We start from the raw sequence: 21536 nt of genomic DNA on the forward strand, positions 1-21536 counted from the left end.
AATGATGTACGTTGTGAAAAAGCAAGCAAAGCAAAAAGCAGTTGTGAAACATTATGAAGAGTAGAAACTTGGCGGGAGCGGCAAAGCTAATAGACAGATATGAGTTTGTTAAATATAGCAGGAGTGAAAATTAAGTCCAGCTCTCTGATGATCTTCATTTCTGAAGATTAGAGAAAATCTTACCCTTGCCAAAGGCAGCTACGTCGTGTCAGAAGTGAGAATATTTATAAAATTAAGCCTGCAAAGTGGACAGTAAGGAGAACGATAAGGTTAGAAGCCGCTATTGCAGTGCTAAGAAATGACAATCAATAGTCAATTAACCGTATTCCTTATATGTAATCTGTCGTTTTAAAACGCATTATTCGTTTTACCCCTCATGAAATTTGACGATGTAAGTCTTATAAACTATTTACACTGGTATCCAATGTAAAACCTCGATAAAGCCTGTTAACAATACTTAAATCCCTCACGGATTAGCGGCACAATAATCCCCATTATGCCGCTAATCCGTGGAATTTCTGATCTTTATTCGTATACCCAAAAGATCAAGTCGGGAGTTGATGCTCACAAGACTTGTCGCTCTAGGCTAACTCAAGTTGAATTTTGGCCTCAAATTGAATTTTGACCTCAAGTTAAATTTTGACATCAAGTTGAATTTTGACCTCAAGTTGAATTTTGACCTCAAGTTGAACTTTGACCTCAAGTTGAACTTTGCCTCAAGTTGAACCTTGACCTCAAGTTGAATTTCGACCTCAAGTTGGATTTAGACTTCAAGTTGAATTTTGACCTTAAGTTGAATTTTGACCTCAAGTTGAATTTGAACTCAAGTTGAATTTTAACCTCAAGGTAAATTTCGACCTCAAATTGAATTTTGAACTCAAGTTGGATTTTACCCTCAAGGTTAATTTCGACCTCAAGTTGAATTTCGACCTCAAAATTAATTTGACCTCAAATTGAATTTCGACATCAAGTTTAATTATGACCTCAAATTGAATTTTGAACCCAAGTTGAATTACAACCTTAAGTTGAATTTTGACCTCAAGCTGAATTTTGACCACAAGTTGAATTTTAACCCAAGTTGAATGTTGACCACAAGTTGAATTTTGACCTTAAGTTCAATTTTGACCACAAGTTGAACTTTGACCGCAAGTTGAATTTTATTCTTAAGTTGGATTTCAACTCAAGTTGATTTTTGACGTCAGGTTGAATTTTGTCTTCAAGTTTAATTTTGACTTAAATTTGAATTTTGACTTCAAGTTTAATTTGACCTCACGGTGAATTTTGACAAGTTAAAATTTGACCTCAAGTTGATTTTTGACCTCAAGTTGAATTTTGTCTTCAAGTTTAATTTTGACTTCAAGTTTAATAGTGACCTCAAGGTGAAATTTTACAAGTTGAAATTTGACCTCAAGTTGAATTTCTACCTAAAAGTGAATTTCGACCTCAAGTAGAATTTTGACCTCAGGTTGAATTTTCACCTCAAGTAGAATTTTGACCTCAGGTTGAATTTCGACCTCAAGTAGAATTTTGACCTCAGGTTGAATTTTGACCTCAAGCTGAATTTTGACCTAAAGTGTATCAGTGATACCTAAAGGGTATCAGTGAACGACTATTAATCTCATAGTTGAATATCCATGTCCAAAATATACAGTTCTACCTCAATTACATACAATGATTTTTTGAAACACTGCCTCCGCGCCTGCGGGGCCATGAACGCTTATTAAAAAGAATTAAAATTCCATCAGTTTGTTCCATACTTAAATAACTTAAATAGTGAACTGATACAATTAAATGAACTAAATAACGGAAATGAAAATTAACGTAAACGTAGAAAAAAGGGAAAAGATTGAACAATAAAAATAGCATGAAAACGACATCATGCATATTGTCTACTTACCGTGGCATTTCTTCTGCCGTGGCTCCCAGGATGCTGTCGAGGGAGTCGTCGTCGGCTAGGATGCGCTGCACGACGTGGTCTGCAGCGACGATCTCTTGCACTGTCTTGTGCGGGAAGGCATAGCTCTTGTGCCCTTCTTTGAATAGTGGCTTTTGCTCCTTCAGTAAAACTGAAAGAATAATGTCTGAGTCAAATTTTCCAGTAGCATCTATTTTTTCTTGGCACTTCTTCTTCAATACAAGGAGCTCCTCTCCTGAAAATGTTACGCTGTTGTCACGCAGCAGCTCCAGCGCCTCACGACCGATTACATCGAACAGGTCGGCAATCAAGACGTCAGTTGCGCTGTAGTCTGAATCCGATAATTTCGACAGGATGCGTTTTTTATACAAGCGAAGAATGGATGGCGCCACGTCCCCGGGCGTCTGCCACGAAGATATCTCATCAGGGAATTCCTTATGTATCTCACAGAAATTAACCAAGTTAATTGGTTCAGTGAATTGATTTCTCACATCTTCACTGAGCAACTTGAAGCTCTTCGTCATCTCTCCAGTCGCAGTGCCGCTGCAAATGGATAATTCATACCGCCCCAAGAATTTAATTTGGTCGTCAAGCTTCGTGAGCGGCATAATCTCGTACTGAGTGAAGCTGACATCGTAGCTCTTAAGGAGCGGTGCCAGCTTCTTCTCCATGGCGTGAGGACGAGTCGTGATCAACACACGGCAGCTAGGGCGCCACGACATTTGGATAATCTCGGTAACGACTTTCATGGAATTTTTGTTGAATTCATCGAAGGCATCGATGATGAATAAGACATCGATACGCAGGAGAGCCTGGAAGACATTATCTTTCCCTAGTTCACGACAAAGGTCTTCATAGTGTTTTTTGATGACGACACTCAGTTTTTTAGTGTTGCGATCCCTGCACTCGAAGAAGACTAGTTGGTTAAAAGAGCTCAAGTAATTGGCAGTCCCCTGTTGCAGATCAAAGAATTGCAGCACGATGTTTTGGACGAGGGTTGTCTTACCAGCACCGGCGGCGCCAGTTACCACAACGACGTTTCCAGTCCCGAAAGCTTCAAAAATTTTTGTGTAGGAGAAGGTTTTTTCGCTATCTGGTGCTTTAACCATCACGTCGAGAGGATGAAACACTTCCCGACGCTTAACCTTGTCGTTGCCGGACAAGAGAACTTCGGAGTGTAGCTTGGTCTCCCATAACTCCCTTACCGCTGGTTTCCCGCTCATTATCAACCTCGAAATACAGTAATGAATGTCGCCTTTGTCCAGGTCTTCAAGCTTTTTAATTTCGGTGCTAAGCTTTTTCTTTGTGTCTTCAGCGGGAAAGTTTGGAGCCTTAGGGTCCAGGGAGGGAGGATAGAATCTCTTAGCTTCTTTTATGAGCTCAAACAGCGTTTTTGTCAGATCAGTGAAATTTTTCTCGTTCAGAAGTTGATCCAAGTTGTGTAAGACTTTGTTTCGCATGTCCTTGACGTCACGCAACTTCTTATAGAGATCTTCACGCCTGTCTGGTGCGTACTTCTTAACTTTGGTTAAAATGTGGGAGAGCAAACAGAAGAGGGCAGTGACATCTAACTTGTCAGGGCTCGTCTCTTTTTTGAAATTTCCTAAGTTGAAAGTGAATACTTTCCTCCATTCTTCATCTGAAAAAGTTTCTTCTTTCTTGTTTGCTCGCAGGCGATCCAGATACTTTATGAAAGTCTCATGATCATCCTTGTCATGACACTCTGTCTTCACAAGCTCTCCCAAGAGCATGGGACTAAGCCGCAAGTTAGCGAATATATTGCATACGCAAATTTTAAGTGTTCTGTCTGTCACACTGCCTGCTGATGCAAGAGATCCGCCAGTCGGTCCTGTGGTGGCCATCTTGCAGGATCTGCAGAAGGAGGAAAAGACCTGAACACAGACACACGGCAATAAATAGGAACTGAACTTAATGCCAATGACATTAATACTTTCGCCGGCAAGCATAAATATATTAAAAAGTTTAAATTTCTGAACCCAGCAAAAGAAAGTATTCAGTTCTAAAATATATTTAAACCTATGGAGTAAATATATGTATCCAATATTAGAATTTGAATATATTATTGGATATATTCGATGATAGGTCATTAGCCTGACAGGATATTAATAAATATAGTCAATCCTATGAATTTTCAAAAATTATGCATATTGGAGGAGTAAATCGCAGCTATTAATCTATCAATATAGATTAATAGCAATAGATTCTATTAATATGGTCATTACGCTAAAAAATATTAGATAATATAAATTCAAACATTCGAATGTAAAGAGTTACTATCAAGCCTCAATTTAATTTAAACTCATCAAAGTAATTTAATTTGTTGAACATATATTGCTACATCGGTCTTTAAAAAAATGAGGAAAAATCTGCATGAGGAAATTGCGTGTCAAAATTGGAATAAATTAAGTCATGATTAATTTATTTCAAGAACGAGAAAAAGAATTTTGATTAACATGGATTTATGGATCTTAAAGAAATCTATATAAGTACAAGTATAACGGAATCTATATTGGCTCCAACAAGATAAGATCCCTACAAAGATAGAAATAATTCTGTTGTGGCCTGATACATATAAAACTGAACTCATTTCATTATTATTATTATTTAATATAAAAAATAAGAAACACAAGGCATAATAATAAACATAATGCTATTTAACCCTCTACCGCCTGACATGAGTTACCGGAGCAATATTGTCACAAAACTTAGTAGTATATTAATATTACTAATATAATATAATATTAGTAATATTAACAATATTAGTAACCGGAGCAATATTGTCACAAGCCTACTTCCCAAAAGGATACATTCTAATGAGCGCAAAATGACTTGCACTGATGGTTGCCGCCACGTACGACGTACGTGGCGGCATGATCTCTGTTGCGTAATGTTCTCTGTTGCGTACAAACGTCCTCAGGTTGCTACACTCAATAGTTTACGTATAATTTGAGTTGAAAGTTATGTTCCCGGAGAGTGGCATATGGCGGTAGAGGGTTAATATCAAATTACTGGAGAACAATAACACTTTAACATTAAAGTTGTAATTATCTGAACCATATAAGCCTACCTCTACAGCTGGTGACTTTCATCACAATGATCCTTGCAATCAGAGCAAAATAGCATAACAAAACGATGATGCTAAACGGGATTATCAACTAATATTTAAATACAGGACTCTACACTACGGTTTACTTTATTCTACTCTTTCTTCTGGCTTTGAAGAAGTCGTGATTATTCTTATCAAAATATTCGAATGAATTCTAAGAGCGTCAATTTCATTTATAAGGGATGATTCTATGTATGGAACGATAGTCCTTTTGGGAGGAGATTGGATTGGATGTGTGCATATATGGTAACTTGCCCGTTGAAAGGTTACTAAAACTAATAGGATTATGCTTAATTGGTTGTTTCAGTCTCAAATCAACTCAGAATTTAGAAGAAAATAAAATTGCAACAAAATTCGCCATATTCTCACTATAAACGTACACAGCTCTGACAGGCGCAGATAACAGAGTTAACGTCGCACCCTAAAGCCTGGCGTGTGTGAAGAGACCAAGACGGTGCTGATAGGAATTTAGTTAACAGAAGGGAATAGGCTATTATTTCCCACAGAAACACAACAAATCATCTACCATGAACGGTTCATCATCCACCTTAAGCGGTCCATCAACCACCTTGCACGGCCCATCATCCATGCACCCTGACCGGTAGATTGTGTTGGCCGGTGCGGAAATTTTTGGGACTGCTCTGTACCTTTGATTTCGATAGATTCGCCCTTCCCAGAACTGATTTTTTTTAATCATGTAATTTCTTTCAGATGTTTTGGGTTTGGCAGTATAATCTATCCTGTGTTCCGAAGAGGAACTATCAGGGTCACGTCTCTCTTCGGCATTACCACTCAACTGCAGGTTGAGTTTAAGGTGGTGAAACCGACAAGAATCTCGTTTGCAAGCTACATTTTTGATGGTATTCCAGCATAGGAACGGATGGTAATATTGACAGTCTCTCCCTTTTTTGCATCCGCGTTGGTTTTTGCTGTTGGTTGAGTTTATCACATAATTCCAGCATTTCTCGTGTGTTTATAAATTTATTTGGCAGTTACCATATGATTATGCATCGAGTTAGTGTTTCACCATATAACTTTATGACAACAACCTGAATACACAAATGAAACTATTGATTGAATAGGTGAATAATGCGATTAAGTCCTTTCTGGTATTAGCTAACTCCACATGTGAAATTCATGCTATTTTTAATGAGCTTTCGATAACCCTCCTTTTTCCCTTCCCTCCACCTTCCTCCTCTCACTGCCTCCTCAACGCTTGAACCATTACCACCGGCATAATCAATGTAAGCCGAGGACATTTCAAGGCACTTGTGCGGCCGTTTAATTGTCCTCACTGACAGAGGCCGCTCGCTGTCCAGGGAAGAGGACGCCATATGCCGTCCGTAGTCTGCTTGCACGCGAGTTCAGGTGGACAAAAAAGGCCCAGATGGACACGTTTGCGAGGTGCCTGCAGCAGCAGCCTCAATCACGGAGAGAATTTCGAATTGGCCAATGGCCTGCCGTAGAATGCGCGTTTCCGACGTCTGAAAAAAATCTATTATACGTTCTTGGCCTAATTTTGTACAGAAACCTAAGCAAGTATGTCTCGTATCAAACTTGAAACGAGAAAAATTATCTGTAATCTGTATATCAGTCGATTCCTGTCCATTTTTCAGCAATCATAAAGCGGCATTACTCTCATTTTTCATATGTCCAGATACAAAACTGTTATTGATGGAATGTATGAAAGTTGAGAGGAAAACCAAGCAGGATGCAAGACTTGATTTAGAGTTATGATCGCTATAAATAATACTCCACACTTATGCATTTTATGAGTCGGTCATAGCACTCACGAAAGAGAAGTATTACGAGAAGTATTTTCCTTATATGATTGGAAATTGACTGTTAATTAGGCAGACAAGCACGAAAGAATTGAATTGACGAGCTAATTGCAACCTTGTATATGTCGTTACGAATTACGGGCAATGAAATGGAACAATAGGCAGATTGAGGACCTGTAAAGTAAGACATATCATAAACCGACTGTATTTTAATTAATAAACAATACAGTATGATAGTAATCCTGAAATTAATTTCAAGGATTCATATTCAATTGGTCTTCCGCATTGCTGCCAGTTTCTAGGATCGTCTTGAAGGTAATGGCTGAGAGCTTGAGGTGAACGTGACTTTAAATTTCTACGTGGCGTTGCTAACTTCACGGAAAAGGTAAAATTTACTTTAAGTAGTGAATCTCTGACTTTTGTGCACTATACCTGTACAAAATGAGGGTTATCTTTCATGGCTTGATTAGTGCCTGGTATAATGATGACGAAATGGTGAAAATTTGTTCAAATGTAGTCAAATCCCTGCCAAATCGTGTTCGAATGCCTATAAAAGCAAGAGGAGGTCATATCTCTTATTATTTATATCTTTTGTACTATTGATATGTTTTTTGTACATAAAGCTTAAAGCTGGCCAACATTCGTCTTATATCAGCGCTCTTCATATTAATTTGCACGGCACTACAGGATGTAAAATACGGAGGTTGGGGAAAGAGGAAAAACCCTCCAAATGAAGTGACAACGATATCCAAAAAAGGAGCTCTGTAGACGATGGATATTTTTGTTAGGAATATAATGTTATTTTTCTAAAACTTTATGATTTCAAAAATTTCAAAAGTTCATTTATTACGTTTTTTTTGCATATAATATTTGTTTTCGTTTTCTCAATAAATTCATACGAACAAATATGCCTGTAAAGTGTTTTGCATTTGAGTATAAAATGTCATCTATATCGGTAAATAAATGAACACTTTTTCTACCCACAGGCTCTCTTAACGAAAAATGAATGCTGAACTTGAGACCAGGTTTGATATTTCATGTCGCTTAAATAATGACAATAAGAATCGCGGAAGAGAAGATCTATTTATGCAGAAAATTTTTAGGGTACAGCGTACGTAGGAAACCCGGAAATGAGCTTTGCACAGAACCGGGAACCTCAGTCTTCGGCGGGGACCGCTGTCGGAATACCCCTGGTCCTGTCCATGTCAAACAGGACATTAACGCAACTCAACGTCAGAGTAGAGAACACTCGGATATACTCTAGTTTATCCTTACTACAACTGAACGCCTAAGACATCAGTGTTAAAGCTCTAATCAATAACCGTGATTCATCCTAAACTTTAAGCCGAACTTTAATCCTAAATAATATTCTATAATCGTTTACGCGGTTCCTCAATATCCTCGGATCACGCTACAACCGGACCAACCCTGATCAGGGCATCCTTAATTACGATTCAATATCGCATCGTCTACTACCACAGCAACCTCTCACAGTGTCGTCCTCATAACCGCTCACAGTGGCGCGGCCGCCGCTGGCGCCGGCAAACAAATAGCAACGGTATTATTGAGTGACTTAGATCAGTGACCACACAGAATGCTGTGTGGGGGAAGATTTCCGAAGATTTAAGCTCTAAAGCATCTACTACTTCTACAATTTGAGGATCGGACTTCGACACGGTCTATAAGAAGAATTCAGCGAAAAAAACGGCTACGGCTACAGCAACTACAGACCCAGCATATACATTAGCACCGCTAAGTAATAAATTGCAAGGTTTATATTTTACCTTCAGAGCGCGACGTTTTCAGGGCATCAAAAAAGATGCAATAGGAGACTTTAAGATCTGCACAACGATCGACATGTATAATAACGCTCCCTTCACGTGGTTCGTAGAAGGGAGGCGTCCAAGAAGGAGATGGGTAGGCGAGAAGATATGTACTCCCGCCAGGAGCATCAGCCTTCCGCCATAAGAAAGCGACAGCAGCAAACCCAAGTGACACGATCTCCATGCCACAGGAGGCTGTGCATCTATTATCTACTTGCCTCACAAATCTACGCGAAATCTACGCGTGTGGACTTCAGCAAGCGTCCTCAAGCAAAAAAGCTGAGCATTCCATTATAAATAAGCCTGATTCAAAAATTCTTTTTATAACAAATGTGTGTAAAGTGAGCCTTGCCAGCAACGCGAGCGGCGACACTATCAAAGTGATCAATTTGGAAACGTTCTTTTAAGCATGTTTTCTACAAAGTGTACATATTGCCACATAAGTCTGTGCAACCACACCGTGCGTGCTTTCTTTCAAAATTCAAATGTCGAAGCAACGTTTTCCTACTTTAGCTGAAATTTTAGGATGCGCTGATCACGCTACTAATATCTCTTCTAATGTATGCAAATCGATGTTGAGCGACATGTAACTAATTCTATGGGGCACGATGACTGCATGAGAGTCAAACGAGTAGACTAGGTCATGCTAAAGACTAACTGCCCACAGGCTGACACAATAACGTTGATCTTAATTCAACGTTATTGTGTCAACTCTGAAAAGATGATAGGCGCAATAATGCAGATAAAATCGTTTTCATCGTTAAACTTAATACTGCAACCTCTCTTAAAAAATCAAAATGATGCTGCGATCAATTTTAAATTGAAATATTGCACATGTGCTTAGAAAGAATTGTTCCTCACCTATGATCGCATATTTCTGATGAAAACCGGCTAATTAACCATAAATACTATTACTATAACGCTGTTCAATTGTAGGCAATCAATTACAGAATCAGTAGTATAAAATGTTCAGATGCACAATTTTTTGCAAATTCAGATGCACAATAGACAGTATAGCTCCCCTCCATCACCCTCAAAACAAACGCCCCTCCATATCCATCATCCAGGGAAAAGCTCCCCAGCTCAGCTAATGAAATTGATTGGCGATACGAAGGTAGAGAATAATAGAAGGCTTGACGCAGGAGTTAATTTAGCGTGTAGAATGTAAAAAGCATGACCCTACGTTCTGTAAAGTGTGAGGTTGCAAACACTCGTTATCTTGCCCGGCCTGATAAGCGGCCTCTTGCTTATCAAGCCGTGCCGTTCATGCGCTGCAGGTAACAGAGAAAGCGAAAGGGCTCGAAAAGGTTCTCAAAGAGAGTGTGTGTACGGTGAATTTTGTGTGGAAAAATTTTCTTTATTCCAAACTAGCAGCTTCGTCCGGCATGTCCCAGGATCGATAGTCCCTGCAATTCCAGAATCCCGTCATCCCAAACATTTTATTCCTAATCTTTTAAAATCAAACATTTTATTCCTAATAATAAAGCGAATGTATGCTAACGAAAAAAATATCAGTTCAATCTTATATTTTTTCATAATGCCTGTAATTCGATAGAAACTACATAGTAGATTCTTGTTTCGAAACCTAAAAAATTAGAAAAATTAGCGTCTTTTAAAATAAATTCGTGAACCAATGTCAGTCTCATCAATTTAAAAGCTAAATTCTATTTCGTGGTCCAATTTTTTTAACGCAGTTTTGCTATGCCTTGCTATTCTCGGTAATGCGATACATTTTCAGGCCCTACTTAGGCATGCGTGTTGTATCCACGATACGAGACTGGAACTTACGTGAGGCATGCGTGTTGTATCCACGATACGAGACTGGAACTTACGTGAGGCATGCGTGTTGTATCCACGATACGAGACTGGAACTTCCGTGAGGCATGCGTGTTGTATCCACGATACGAGACTGGAACTTACGTGAGGCATGCGTGTTGTAGCCACGATACGAGACTGGAACTTATGTGAGGCATGCGTGTTGTATCCACGATACGAGACTGGAACTTGCGTGAGGCGTGCATGTTGTATCCACGATACGAGACTTGAACTTACGTGAGGCATGCGAGTTGTATCCACGATACGAGACTTGAACTTACGTGAGGCATGCGTGTTGTAGCCACGATACGAGACTGGAACTTACGTGAGGCATGCGTGTTGTATCCACGATACGATACTGGAACTTGCGTGAGGCGAGCATGTTGTATCCACGATATGAGACTAGAACTTGTAAAGACAGCTGGTCGAGATTCACAACTCCATTACGCACAAAATCCTCAATTCAGCGAATGTATAAACGATGAAAATATTGAAATTAAAAACTTCACTGCAGTGCAGCGATTCAACCATTTTGATTGCGACATGTTGCGGTCGCTTTGTTGGCGTGGCGGGCACGGCCTGACCTGCAGTGCCAGCGCTCTGCGGTACAGTCCTGCCAGCTGCTGGTGTGTGATTCTCACGCCTGCAACAGCTAGTTGGGCAGCGTAGCAGCCCTAATTCTGGACCCACTTTACTTTATGCACACGTTTACTCTGCTGCTACTTGCGGTGGGTGAGCTGCTCACCCAGGGAGACGGGCAGCACATGGCGGAGACTGGCTTCTCAAGTGAAAATTAAGAGTGGAGCACCTATGTTTTTATGATAACTATCGGCAGACGCCATAGGTGGCACAACTATGAATTATACAGTGAATTAAGGGTGGTGTGCACCACCTATCCCAAACCTATAATCTGCCAATGGCTTCCTTACCGTAAAGCTCTTCTTCCGCCAATATAACTACCTATTGGCACCGGTGGCGCATCGATGAGCCATTTAAGTCCATCTATAAAATTAAGTCGCTGAAAATTTTTAATTTAGTTTCAAATCCGATGCTTTTGTATTTACTGATATTGCTTCATAAAATCACCATTGTAAGGGCTACGTATGGAAATCCACCAGGGCAATACAAGCAACAATGTCAGACATGTAGCGGAAACAAATTATCATAGCACCATATACATATCTCGTTAGAAATTACCACATTCCTTAGGTTTTAAATTTCTTTTTCTCCATACCTATTGCTGGGTATGAATTTATAAATAGTAGGAGTTGGCAGCAAGACTTAGAGGTGAAAACGTCTAATCAATGTTGCTCCGGTAGGAGTGTGTAAAGCCATCCCTTCTTAGTTGCTATTTATTGTTATGAATAATCACTCTTTGCTTTTCGTTTTATTTACAGTATTTGTTTCTTAAGTGCATGTTCGCACTTCTCTAATTAGAAGAGGGCCGACTTCGGATCAAATCTTGGGAATCGCCTTCTACTGTGGCTAGACCACTTTAACTTTGGAGCTTTGGCTCTTTTTACAATTGTATGTCCCTAACCTTATGGAAAGGCTTGTTTCATTCCAATAATTAATTTACTAATTTATATTGAAGTCTGCCCTTACTTCGACTGTCATGATTTCCCTTTATATGGCCTCTTTTGCTGCCTCTTAAAATTGCTGCTTAAACTGCTTGGTGGTACAAGATTTTAAGGTGGATGCGAGGCTGTTACATTACGGTAACAATACTGAAAAAGTGAGACAAAATTTTAGGAAAGTTCAGCTGTTACTTTTTTCCCATTATTCAACGGCTATTTGAAAATCTAAATTTGATTTGATTTCATTATCGGTCCAGCTCTCGTCGAGTGAGGTTGTGCGTCGCTCGCTCTGTGACTGTTTAGTTCACGAAAACTGTTGAAGTGATGGCAAGTGATGCTGAAAGTGAAACAAGTTCTACCTCCTCGGAGTCATCCGGTAGGGTTGGTAGTGTATCGATGAGGGAAGACCTAGAGAAAGTCAACAAAATGCTGTCCTTTCTGAAGAACTTCAGTCCTGAGAAGAAGAAAGTGGGTAGATATGCTAGACCAGCCAATGTTTCCACTCCTAATGTTCAAAGCTTTGACAAGGTAATTAAAGTCATGGACGCCATTTATTCTCTAAATGTTAAAATGTTAAGTAATATTGAAAACCTTGTCTTTATGCACTCCAAACTTAAATGCGACTTTGACCATCTTGTTGAAAAGCAGGCCTCCGTACCAAGTTACTCTGATGTAGTCTCACGCGGCATACCCTCACCTGTGGTATCCATTACTGGGCCCCGCCCTGCTGCCTCAGGCAACGTTTCAAATGTCCCAAGTAATGATGATGCTAATCTTGTTGGCCCGTCCATGTTGCATCTTGAGAAACGCATGGATTCCATTGAACAGGACTCGCTTGCAAAGGTAATAGCTTGCCAAGGTAGTGTTGTGCAGACAATTATTGATTCTTCTCTCGTCTCCACTACTGGAAACGGCGCTGAGGCAGTTGGGAATACCGAGCGTCTCAAGCAGAAATTTGTTGACAAGATGAATGAATATGGCGTGGAAACTCTTCGTGTCGCTGACATCGAGGCCGTGGTCGTCATTGGGAAGGATGTTAAACATCTACGAGTGTCCTTCATTACCAACGAGGCTAGGAACCGAATTCTGAAAGCTGTGAAGAGGATGAAGCCTGAAAATCTATTTGTCAATGAATATTTGACTAAAATGCGTGCTGCTCTCCTATTCAAGCTAAGAATTTTAAAGAGATCCAACAATTCTATCGAAAGAGTTTACGCATGGCATGGGCAAGTGTGTGCTAAGACTAGGTCGAGCAATAATGTTTCATTCATAAACTCCGAGTGTGACCTGGTGAAATTCGAGGAGTCTCTCGCTGTTTCAAATGCTTGATACCATTTAAAGCCATCATATTGTCCATAATTTTAACAACTTCACAACGATGGCCAAAATTACTTATCCTGATGTGTCTCTAAGGGATTTTTCTGTGGATGATATTCCCGATATTAATTGTGAAATCTTTGACTGCGATGCTTTTTTAAACCGTGCCAGTAGTTTTAACCATGAATCGTTTTCTCTTGTTTGTGTTAACATTAGGAGTATGTGAAAAAAGTTTGATCAATTGTTTAATATTACGATCAATTGTTGTTTAAATTACGATCAATTGTTTAATATTTCAGGTTATTCTAGGTATAGCATTTATCGCAACAACCATGGGGGAGGTATTACGGCTTACGTAGACGACAAGTTCAGCGCTAGGGTAAATGATGAGTTCACTTGGGTGAAAAGTGAATATGAACTATTGAATCTTTGTGTTAGCTTACCTACTTTTGAGTTTTCTGTTTATTGCATTTATAGACCACCATCTAACAGTATACGAACCTTCAACGAGTTGTTCACAGTCGAGGTTCTTTCAAAATTGAAGGGAACTAGTAAATCAATAGTATGTGGGGACTTCAATATAAACCTATACAACCCTCTTAATTTATGCTCAACTAATAACTTCATTAATCACATGCTGTCCAATAATTTTTATCCGGTCATAACAAAACCAACTAGAATTTCCTCTCAAAATTCTATTACCCCGTACTCGTTACTGGATCACATTTGGTGCAATTTTTCCTTTGGATCTAATCCCGAATCAGCTGTAATTGACTGTGACTTGTCTGATCATTTGACGACGTTCTTTTACGTTGATTTCGGTTTTTCTTTCGCTCCACCTCTGAAAAAGATTCGCTTAATTAATGATAACAATATTCAACAGTTTAAGGAGAAAATGCGATTCTTCCCATCGGAAATTTTGTCAAATATTAATGATCCCAACTTAGCATTGCACTCTTTTATATCTGAGCTCTCTAAAATTTATAACGATTCCTTTCCTGTGAAGTTTATATCTGAAAGAAAAGCAAGGCCTCCTTGGTTAACTGCTGAGATTAAGTCTGCCATTAGGAAGAAACATAAACTTCTGAAGCTTTCCCGTTCTGGCGTCATTCTTCATCGATCGTACACTATCTATCGGAATGTCCTAAACACCCTAATTAGGACTGTTAAGAGGATATACTACTCGGCTAAAATTATGCGGGATTCGGATGATTCAAAGGTTTTATGGAAAATTGTTAATTCCATGCTGGGCAAAAATGTTGCGAATAAACCAATTGAATTGTCTAATTTCTGGCTAATAATAATAATAATAATAGCTAATTTCTGGCATTGACGCAGCAACTTTCTGGCAACGCAACTGAATTCAATAATTATTTTATCTCTGTTGCTGATAGCATTACCAACAACCTAGGACCTGTGAACAATGATATGGCGCAAGATATTCCTTTCTGCGAGGCATCCTGTTTCCTTTTCCCAACCTCTGAACTCGAAATAAAATATATCTTGCGACTGTGCCAGGGCAAGCGACTTCAGATTGATGACTTTCAGCCAAGAATATTGTCTCTTGTAGCTGACACCGTAGCTCCAGTTTTAGCGTACATTTTTAACCTATGCATGTCCACTGGAGTGTATCCTGATTCATTGAAACGTGCTCGAGTTATACCCATTTTTAAATCTGGTGACCCTTTTAAAGTCTGTAATTATCGTCCAATATCAACCTTGCCTTTTCTTAATAAGATTTTCGAGAAAATTCTCCATTCCAGACTCACCAATCTTCTCGACAAATTTTCAATAATATCAGATAATCAGTTCGGTTTTCGTAGGGGTACTAATACGACAATGGCTATATTTTATCTAGTTAAGGATCTCCTTAGGACTTATCATTCCAAAGATTACTGTGTTGCTCTTTTTCTAGACCTACAAAAGGTTTTTGATTGTGTAAATCACCAATTCTCTTGAATAAGCTCCACCGGTGTGGCATTAGAGGGCCTTTCCTTTGCTTATCCAGTCTTACCTAGCGAATAGAGAGCAGTTTGTCGCATTGAATGATTTCAAATCCCCCATAGGACCCATCAATATACGTAGGTGTACCTCAGGGCTCTGTATTTGGGCCTTTATTTTTTAATATTTTTGTCAATGATATCGCCTCGTCTTTTAACGTAAACTGCAAGCTTTTTGCCGACGATGCCGTTCTATATGTCTCGAGAAGTTCCTACGGTGAAGCGTGTGATTATGTTTCTGAGCTAACAGTGAATTTGTCTGGATGGCTCTTAAAGAACAGGCTTGTGGCTCATAAAGATAAGACGAAGTTGATGCTCTTTACTCCCAGACCTGTTTCCTTTCTATGTGACATCACCTTCAATGGGAAAGTTTTAGAATGGGTCGATGATTTTAAATATCTTGGTTTAATAATCGACAATAAGTTTTCCTACAATAAACACATTAACTACTTCTGTCAGGGGCTGCGCAAAGCCCACGGAGTTTTGCGTGCTCTATCTAGTGTTTTACCTCTTCCATCACTAAGAACGCTTTTTTGCTCATTGTCCTTATCTAAACTATCAAACACGTTGCTAATCTGGGGTGGGGTACCTTTTAATTCAAAGAAACGGGTCATCACCTTAATTAATAAATCGTTGCGTACAATATTTCGGGTTAGGTACGACGAAAACAACATCCCATTGACTCGTACTAGTGTGTTTTATAAACAGTCGAAAAGTTTAAAACTTGACGATATGTACAAATTTCAGCTTTTAAAATTCATGAATAGGGCACTTTTCTATGATGAACGTCTTTTTAATTCTGCATTCGCCTCTCTTGTTCCTCAACATTCCCATGACACCAGAGGCATGCGTCTTAACTTACCCCCGGTTCGGTTAGAAATTGAAAGAAACGGTACAGTTTTTAATTGTGTAAAATATTTTAATGAATTGCCTGATGAGTTTAAAGTAGATTGTTCAAAATTCATTCTAAAGGCTAAATTCCGCGATTTTATTCTTACCCATTATTAATTTGACTTCGATTATCATGTACGATTCTAGTAATTGCCTTTCTTAATAGGATCTTTGATAAATATTAAGGCGTAAGTCAACATTGTTTTGACTTTTAGTCTTAGTTGGATCTGTCTTTTAGGTATAGGTTGTTATTGCCTTTGTTTTATTCATTTTTAGTCGCCAAGATGCTTATTCTCATATCAGTTTTTTTAAGGGTTAGTTTATAAGGATGTTTTTACTTTAGGCACTTTCTGTTCCCTATTGACTTATCTCAGTATCATTCATGTTATTGTTCTATTGAGAGTAATATCGCCTATGTCGCCTGTGAAGCTTTTTAGCTTATATAGGCATTAAAAAAATTTCATTTCCATAGAATTTCTGCATATCTGGTGCGACACTTCGTTCGATCTTTTGTGGGTCTTTCTGCGACTATAAATGTGCAATTCGCAGACGCTCCTTATTGTCACGGTGAGTAAATTCGTTACTTCATAAGATTTAATTCATTTTTTTAACAACTGAAAAGTTGAATATTTTGGTTATACCTTATTGTGCGTTTAAAACTTGTTTCTGCCAAGGTTCCTTTAATTTTCCGTCAGTTATGTTGGACCGGGTTCCTTCGTCTTTAAGTTCGGTGAACCTCTATTATAAAACCTCCTTTACCAAGCTATTGTTCTAGAACTTGGTCTCGCTCCTAATTTCTTTGGGCGCCAGCTGCCTAAAGCTTTGTACCGGTCGTCCCTGGGATCAAGTCCAAAAAATAAATAGTTCGATTTGTTTCTCGTTTGTGCATCAATTCCAACGATCTTGTGAGAAATCGACTTGATCCATGCCTCCAGGATTCGGACTCCGGTCTCCCACACGCGATGCAAAGCCTCTACCGTTGAGCCATCGGAAAGGACTTGGTACTAGAGTAATTTTAAAATGTATGACTGAAGTATTGCAAGTATAAATTTCATCAAATGACAGAGGTTAGTGCTACCACCGTCATGATTATATAGTTCCATCAACAATTTCATTTGAACATGCTGTTATATTCGAGTAAACAGCCACTGAAAGAAATTTCTTTTATCCATAACGAACGAGGTTCAGCTCAGAGTAAAAGCTACGGGAAAATGCTTAATAAGCATCGAAGTTTCATAATGTGAACATAACACCAATTTTGACAGCAGTTTGATTCGAAATATTTCACCAAGAATATTCATGCGTGAAATAAGGAATTGATATAACAAGACGATTTTAAAATGTCAGGCGTGAATTACCTGCACGACTTGGGTCATTATATTTCTCTGGCCTAATCTTTAATCTTTCGCGCAGGAAAGCTACCGAGACCACTCTAGTAGAAATTTTGACTTAAAATTGAAATAATTATCTGACTGTATGAGCAAATTTCATAAAATAATTAAATTTCACTATCGAAGTCAGCTATAGAAAACTGAATTTTTATTCGTTTCCCTCTGCGTAAAAAGGACACTTTTTGACAAGCAAATTACCCGGAAAGGACATATTTCAAGCTGGAAATGGTAAAGATTTGTAGAAAGCTCAACGCTGACGCGAGTACGCCCAACGCAGGTATGAACGGTATGAACGTGAACGTGTGATAACTCGACTTGTTCGCTGCGTTTGAGAGCTGTCGAACCGCTGCGCTTTAGAGATGACAAGCATCTGCCGACTACGCCAACGTGGCTTTAGAGTTTAGATAAATAGGGCAATTTGAGAATATTGTTAATATTATATAACACACTTAATCGAACCAAACAATTTTTACTTAATGGTACAATAATTAGTCTGAATTGATCGAAATATTTCTATGAGAGCCAGTTGGCGCATTCGCAAAATTCGCAATAAATTTACTCAATATCTCATGGGAACATAAAAAATTAGATTCGATATCATTTTTTGAAGAACTGTTTTTTTTGCGACGAAATTTTCCATCGTTCCTCGGACAATTTTTGCCAGGAGCATTCTGATAAATGCCCAGTGGCTTCACCTTGGCTTGAAAAATTTGTGAACACCTTGCTTCTATCTGTTTTACTCGTACCTACTAAATTCACGCTTGATTTTTGCTAGATATTTTTAACAGAACTGCATCTTAAAGCCAAGCACACAGAACGAAGTCATGGTTTCGTCTTGATCTCGAATAACCCGCAACCCAATAACACCTTTCTTCGTTTTACAAATTACAGTGGCAAATACCTTCGTGCACTGTGTAGTTTGGGCAAACGGTTATCGGTGTCTTACAAGAGATTTGTCTGCAATGTGTCGTCGACGATTAAGATCCTATAAATCATCGATATTTCATCGATGATTCTTACCTATACTCGCCACCCTTTCGATTTATTGGCGTTTTATTGTCGATTTTTTGGTTTTATTGTTTTTATTATCGACTGATCTGGCCACCCACCGTTATGCCACCTATAATCTACTATCGCCCCTAGAATCATCGATGCACCACCCTTAATTTTTATTTGGATTACGTTGCCTGACATTTTATGGGCTTCCTTTAAATGAGGCTCGACGCTTTTGAACAAACTTCAATACCTATGTGTAATTCTAATTTTTACCTGTCACACGACGCTGAAGTTATTGAATTTCTAGCTCTCAAATTTTATCAAAACTAGAAATTATGAATTATATCTGATGTCCAATATGCACGCACTAGGAAGGATGATTCGTAGGAAGAGTCAGGAAAGAAATAGAAGGTAAATTCGTGATTTTTCTTGTAGGATTAATCAATTCACTGCTGTTCTGTTACATCATATCCCTCATGAATTCTTTAACTTCGCAAATGAATAAACTAGTTTACAGGCACGCGTTCACGTTAAGACCGCGCGTCAGGAGCCTCTTGCTGCGCTATCAGGGATGACGGACACGCAGCGCTGATAAAGCGTGGCAGGGCATGGCGACTATAACTATATAGCTGCGTTTGTGGCAAGAAATTCAGACGATAACATTTTTCAGGAGTAAATAAGGGTTTAAAATCTTATGTTAACAAATCAAAAGTTTGATGATCAAAGTCACTTAACATAACAGAAGATTTTATATCTGATACATATTCATTTTGGATAACAAAATCTTTGACGGCAGATAAATTGCCTCGACAGAAGTGAAAAAAGCGGCAGAATCCCTCTGGTGTTCGGTGGAAAAACGTCAGCATTTTCCTGGAATAAAATATTAACACATAAGATGATTGATAGCGGAATGAGGGCTAGGGTCGAATTATGTACTTCATTTTCGTTTTGCATAAAATTTTGCACTCCAAAGTGCAAAATCAGATACAGTGAAAATCAGATCAGATCATCACTTATCAGATACAGAATAAAGAAATCCTAATGACAATCTGAAAGAATTTTAAATATTCTTCAAACATTTCCATCATTTCTTCCTTCGACAGTGGAAATAGCACTAATTTTACAAATTTCCCACAGGAGACTGTGCGAATAATGGAAACTATGAAAGTTGAGATTAATACTAAGCTGCATACAACACTTGCTTTAGAGGAATGGACGTTTGAATTAAAGCACCACACACGCACCAGAAAGCGCATAGTTGCAGGCGCTGACACTCGTTATTTTGCCTGGTCTGATAAGCGGCCTCTTGCTTCTCTCGCCGCACAGCTCAGGCGCTGCTAGTAACACAAATTGTGGAAGGGCTGGGAAATGATCTATTAGTGGGTGATTACGACGAATTCCCAAACACATTATCACTTACCGCAGTAATAATAATAAAGCATTTGTATGCTAAAGAGAGACTCGTGTAAATTCGCTTTTTAGCGCATTTTCACATTCATGAAAAAAGGCGCTATTTATCTCGTCATGTCTGTCCGTCCGTGACTTCAGTCCGTCCGAGAAAATCCGCTCTCTGTGACTCACTGCTGTGAGTACGTATCTATTTTTTCATAGAACATGGAACTCCCACATGTTCGTTTTAAAATCCGGAACTCATGAATATCAATTAAAAACTAAATTTTAAGATGTTGTCTAACCCTTTCCTCCTCTCTTTTTTAGCGCATTTTCTCATTTATGGAAAAATGCGCTATTGTGCTCGTCATGTCCGTCCGTCCGTTCGTGGCTTCACGTCACGGACGGACGAGACAATGCGCTCTCTGTCACTCACTGTAGTGAGTACTGATCTAAATTTTTAATATGTTGTCTAACCCTTTTTGCAATGCCTCACTTTCTTCCGCTAAGAATAAATTTTTAGGTCCAGGTCATATCCCGACAAGATATGCATCCTTGCTACGCTCCACAACAGCCCCTATATATTTGTGATTCCTGGCAAACGTCGCATCAATCAACATCAGGGTATCCTTAAAGTCTGGACACATAGTAAAGTTAAATATTTTTCGAAATAGTATTCAAAATTATTAATATATGTTTTACATCCACAGAGCAATTATGGCTTTGGCAAAATAAAAATGAAGATTTTATTTGAATACAATAAATAGTGGAAATAAAACTTAATTTAAATTGTATGCAAAAATATTCAACTATCCTATGTGTTCAGACTTTATGGACACAATGTAAAATTAGCTACCAACTATGTTCTCTGGATGAGGGAACATAAGCGATTAAACATAAAAATGATAACATCATAAGTCTTTACAACGAAAAAGTTTCACACTCTAAAGCACTTACGTCTACGATATTGCAATAATTGAGGTACTTACGAGTACAATGACGCAGCTAGGAAGTGTTTCCAGTAATTGTACACTTGTACACTTAGGATTGTAATTTATAGTCACCAAGTTCACACACCAAGAAACCCTTAGAATAGCTATATATAGTCACCAGGTTCACACACCAAGATACGTTAGCTAACACTTCACAGCGCCAACAAAACCTCACTGTGAGGACATCTTTATACCCTAGTAACAATTCTACAATGGGCCCATGTCGGGCCCATGCGACAATGGGGAAAAGAGGTGGCATTATGGTTCCAACATATGGGGCCCGCATTGCTGCTATCTTACTCAGAGGCTGCGTGACATTGTTATGTGGCTACAACATTGTACGAATAAAGTAGAACCAGTAAAGAAATCAGTGGTGTTGTGCCATATGGCGTTCATGTGGCAAACCAAGATAATACTGAAAATCCAAGTGTTTGTCTCAATGTTGATGTACTATAACAATTAGTGAACTCAGACACAGAAAACGTATTATACAACAAATATTTTAGTTTATAAAACTTATTT

General features: G+C 38.7%; 1 protein-coding gene across 1 annotated transcript; it reads right to left on the reverse strand.

Annotated features, from left to right (window-relative positions):
• Positions 1-1897: 1897 nt before the first annotated feature.
• On the reverse strand, positions 1898-21199 carry LOC108671986 (the record flags this gene model as incomplete). Its single annotated transcript, XM_018159593.2, has 2 exons — positions 21012-21199; positions 1898-3787 (listed from the first exon to the last, which is right to left on the reverse strand). A coding segment is annotated over exon 2 (1880 nt), but the record flags the coding sequence as incomplete, so codon positions are not given.
• Between the last annotated feature and the right edge of the window lie 337 nt (positions 21200-21536).

This window comes from Hyalella azteca, unplaced genomic scaffold, assembly GCF_000764305.2.
Source record: "Hyalella azteca isolate HAZT.00-mixed unplaced genomic scaffold, Hazt_2.0.2 contig2641, whole genome shotgun sequence".
In the NCBI taxonomy this organism is placed as follows: domain Eukaryota; kingdom Metazoa; phylum Arthropoda; class Malacostraca; order Amphipoda; family Hyalellidae; genus Hyalella; species Hyalella azteca.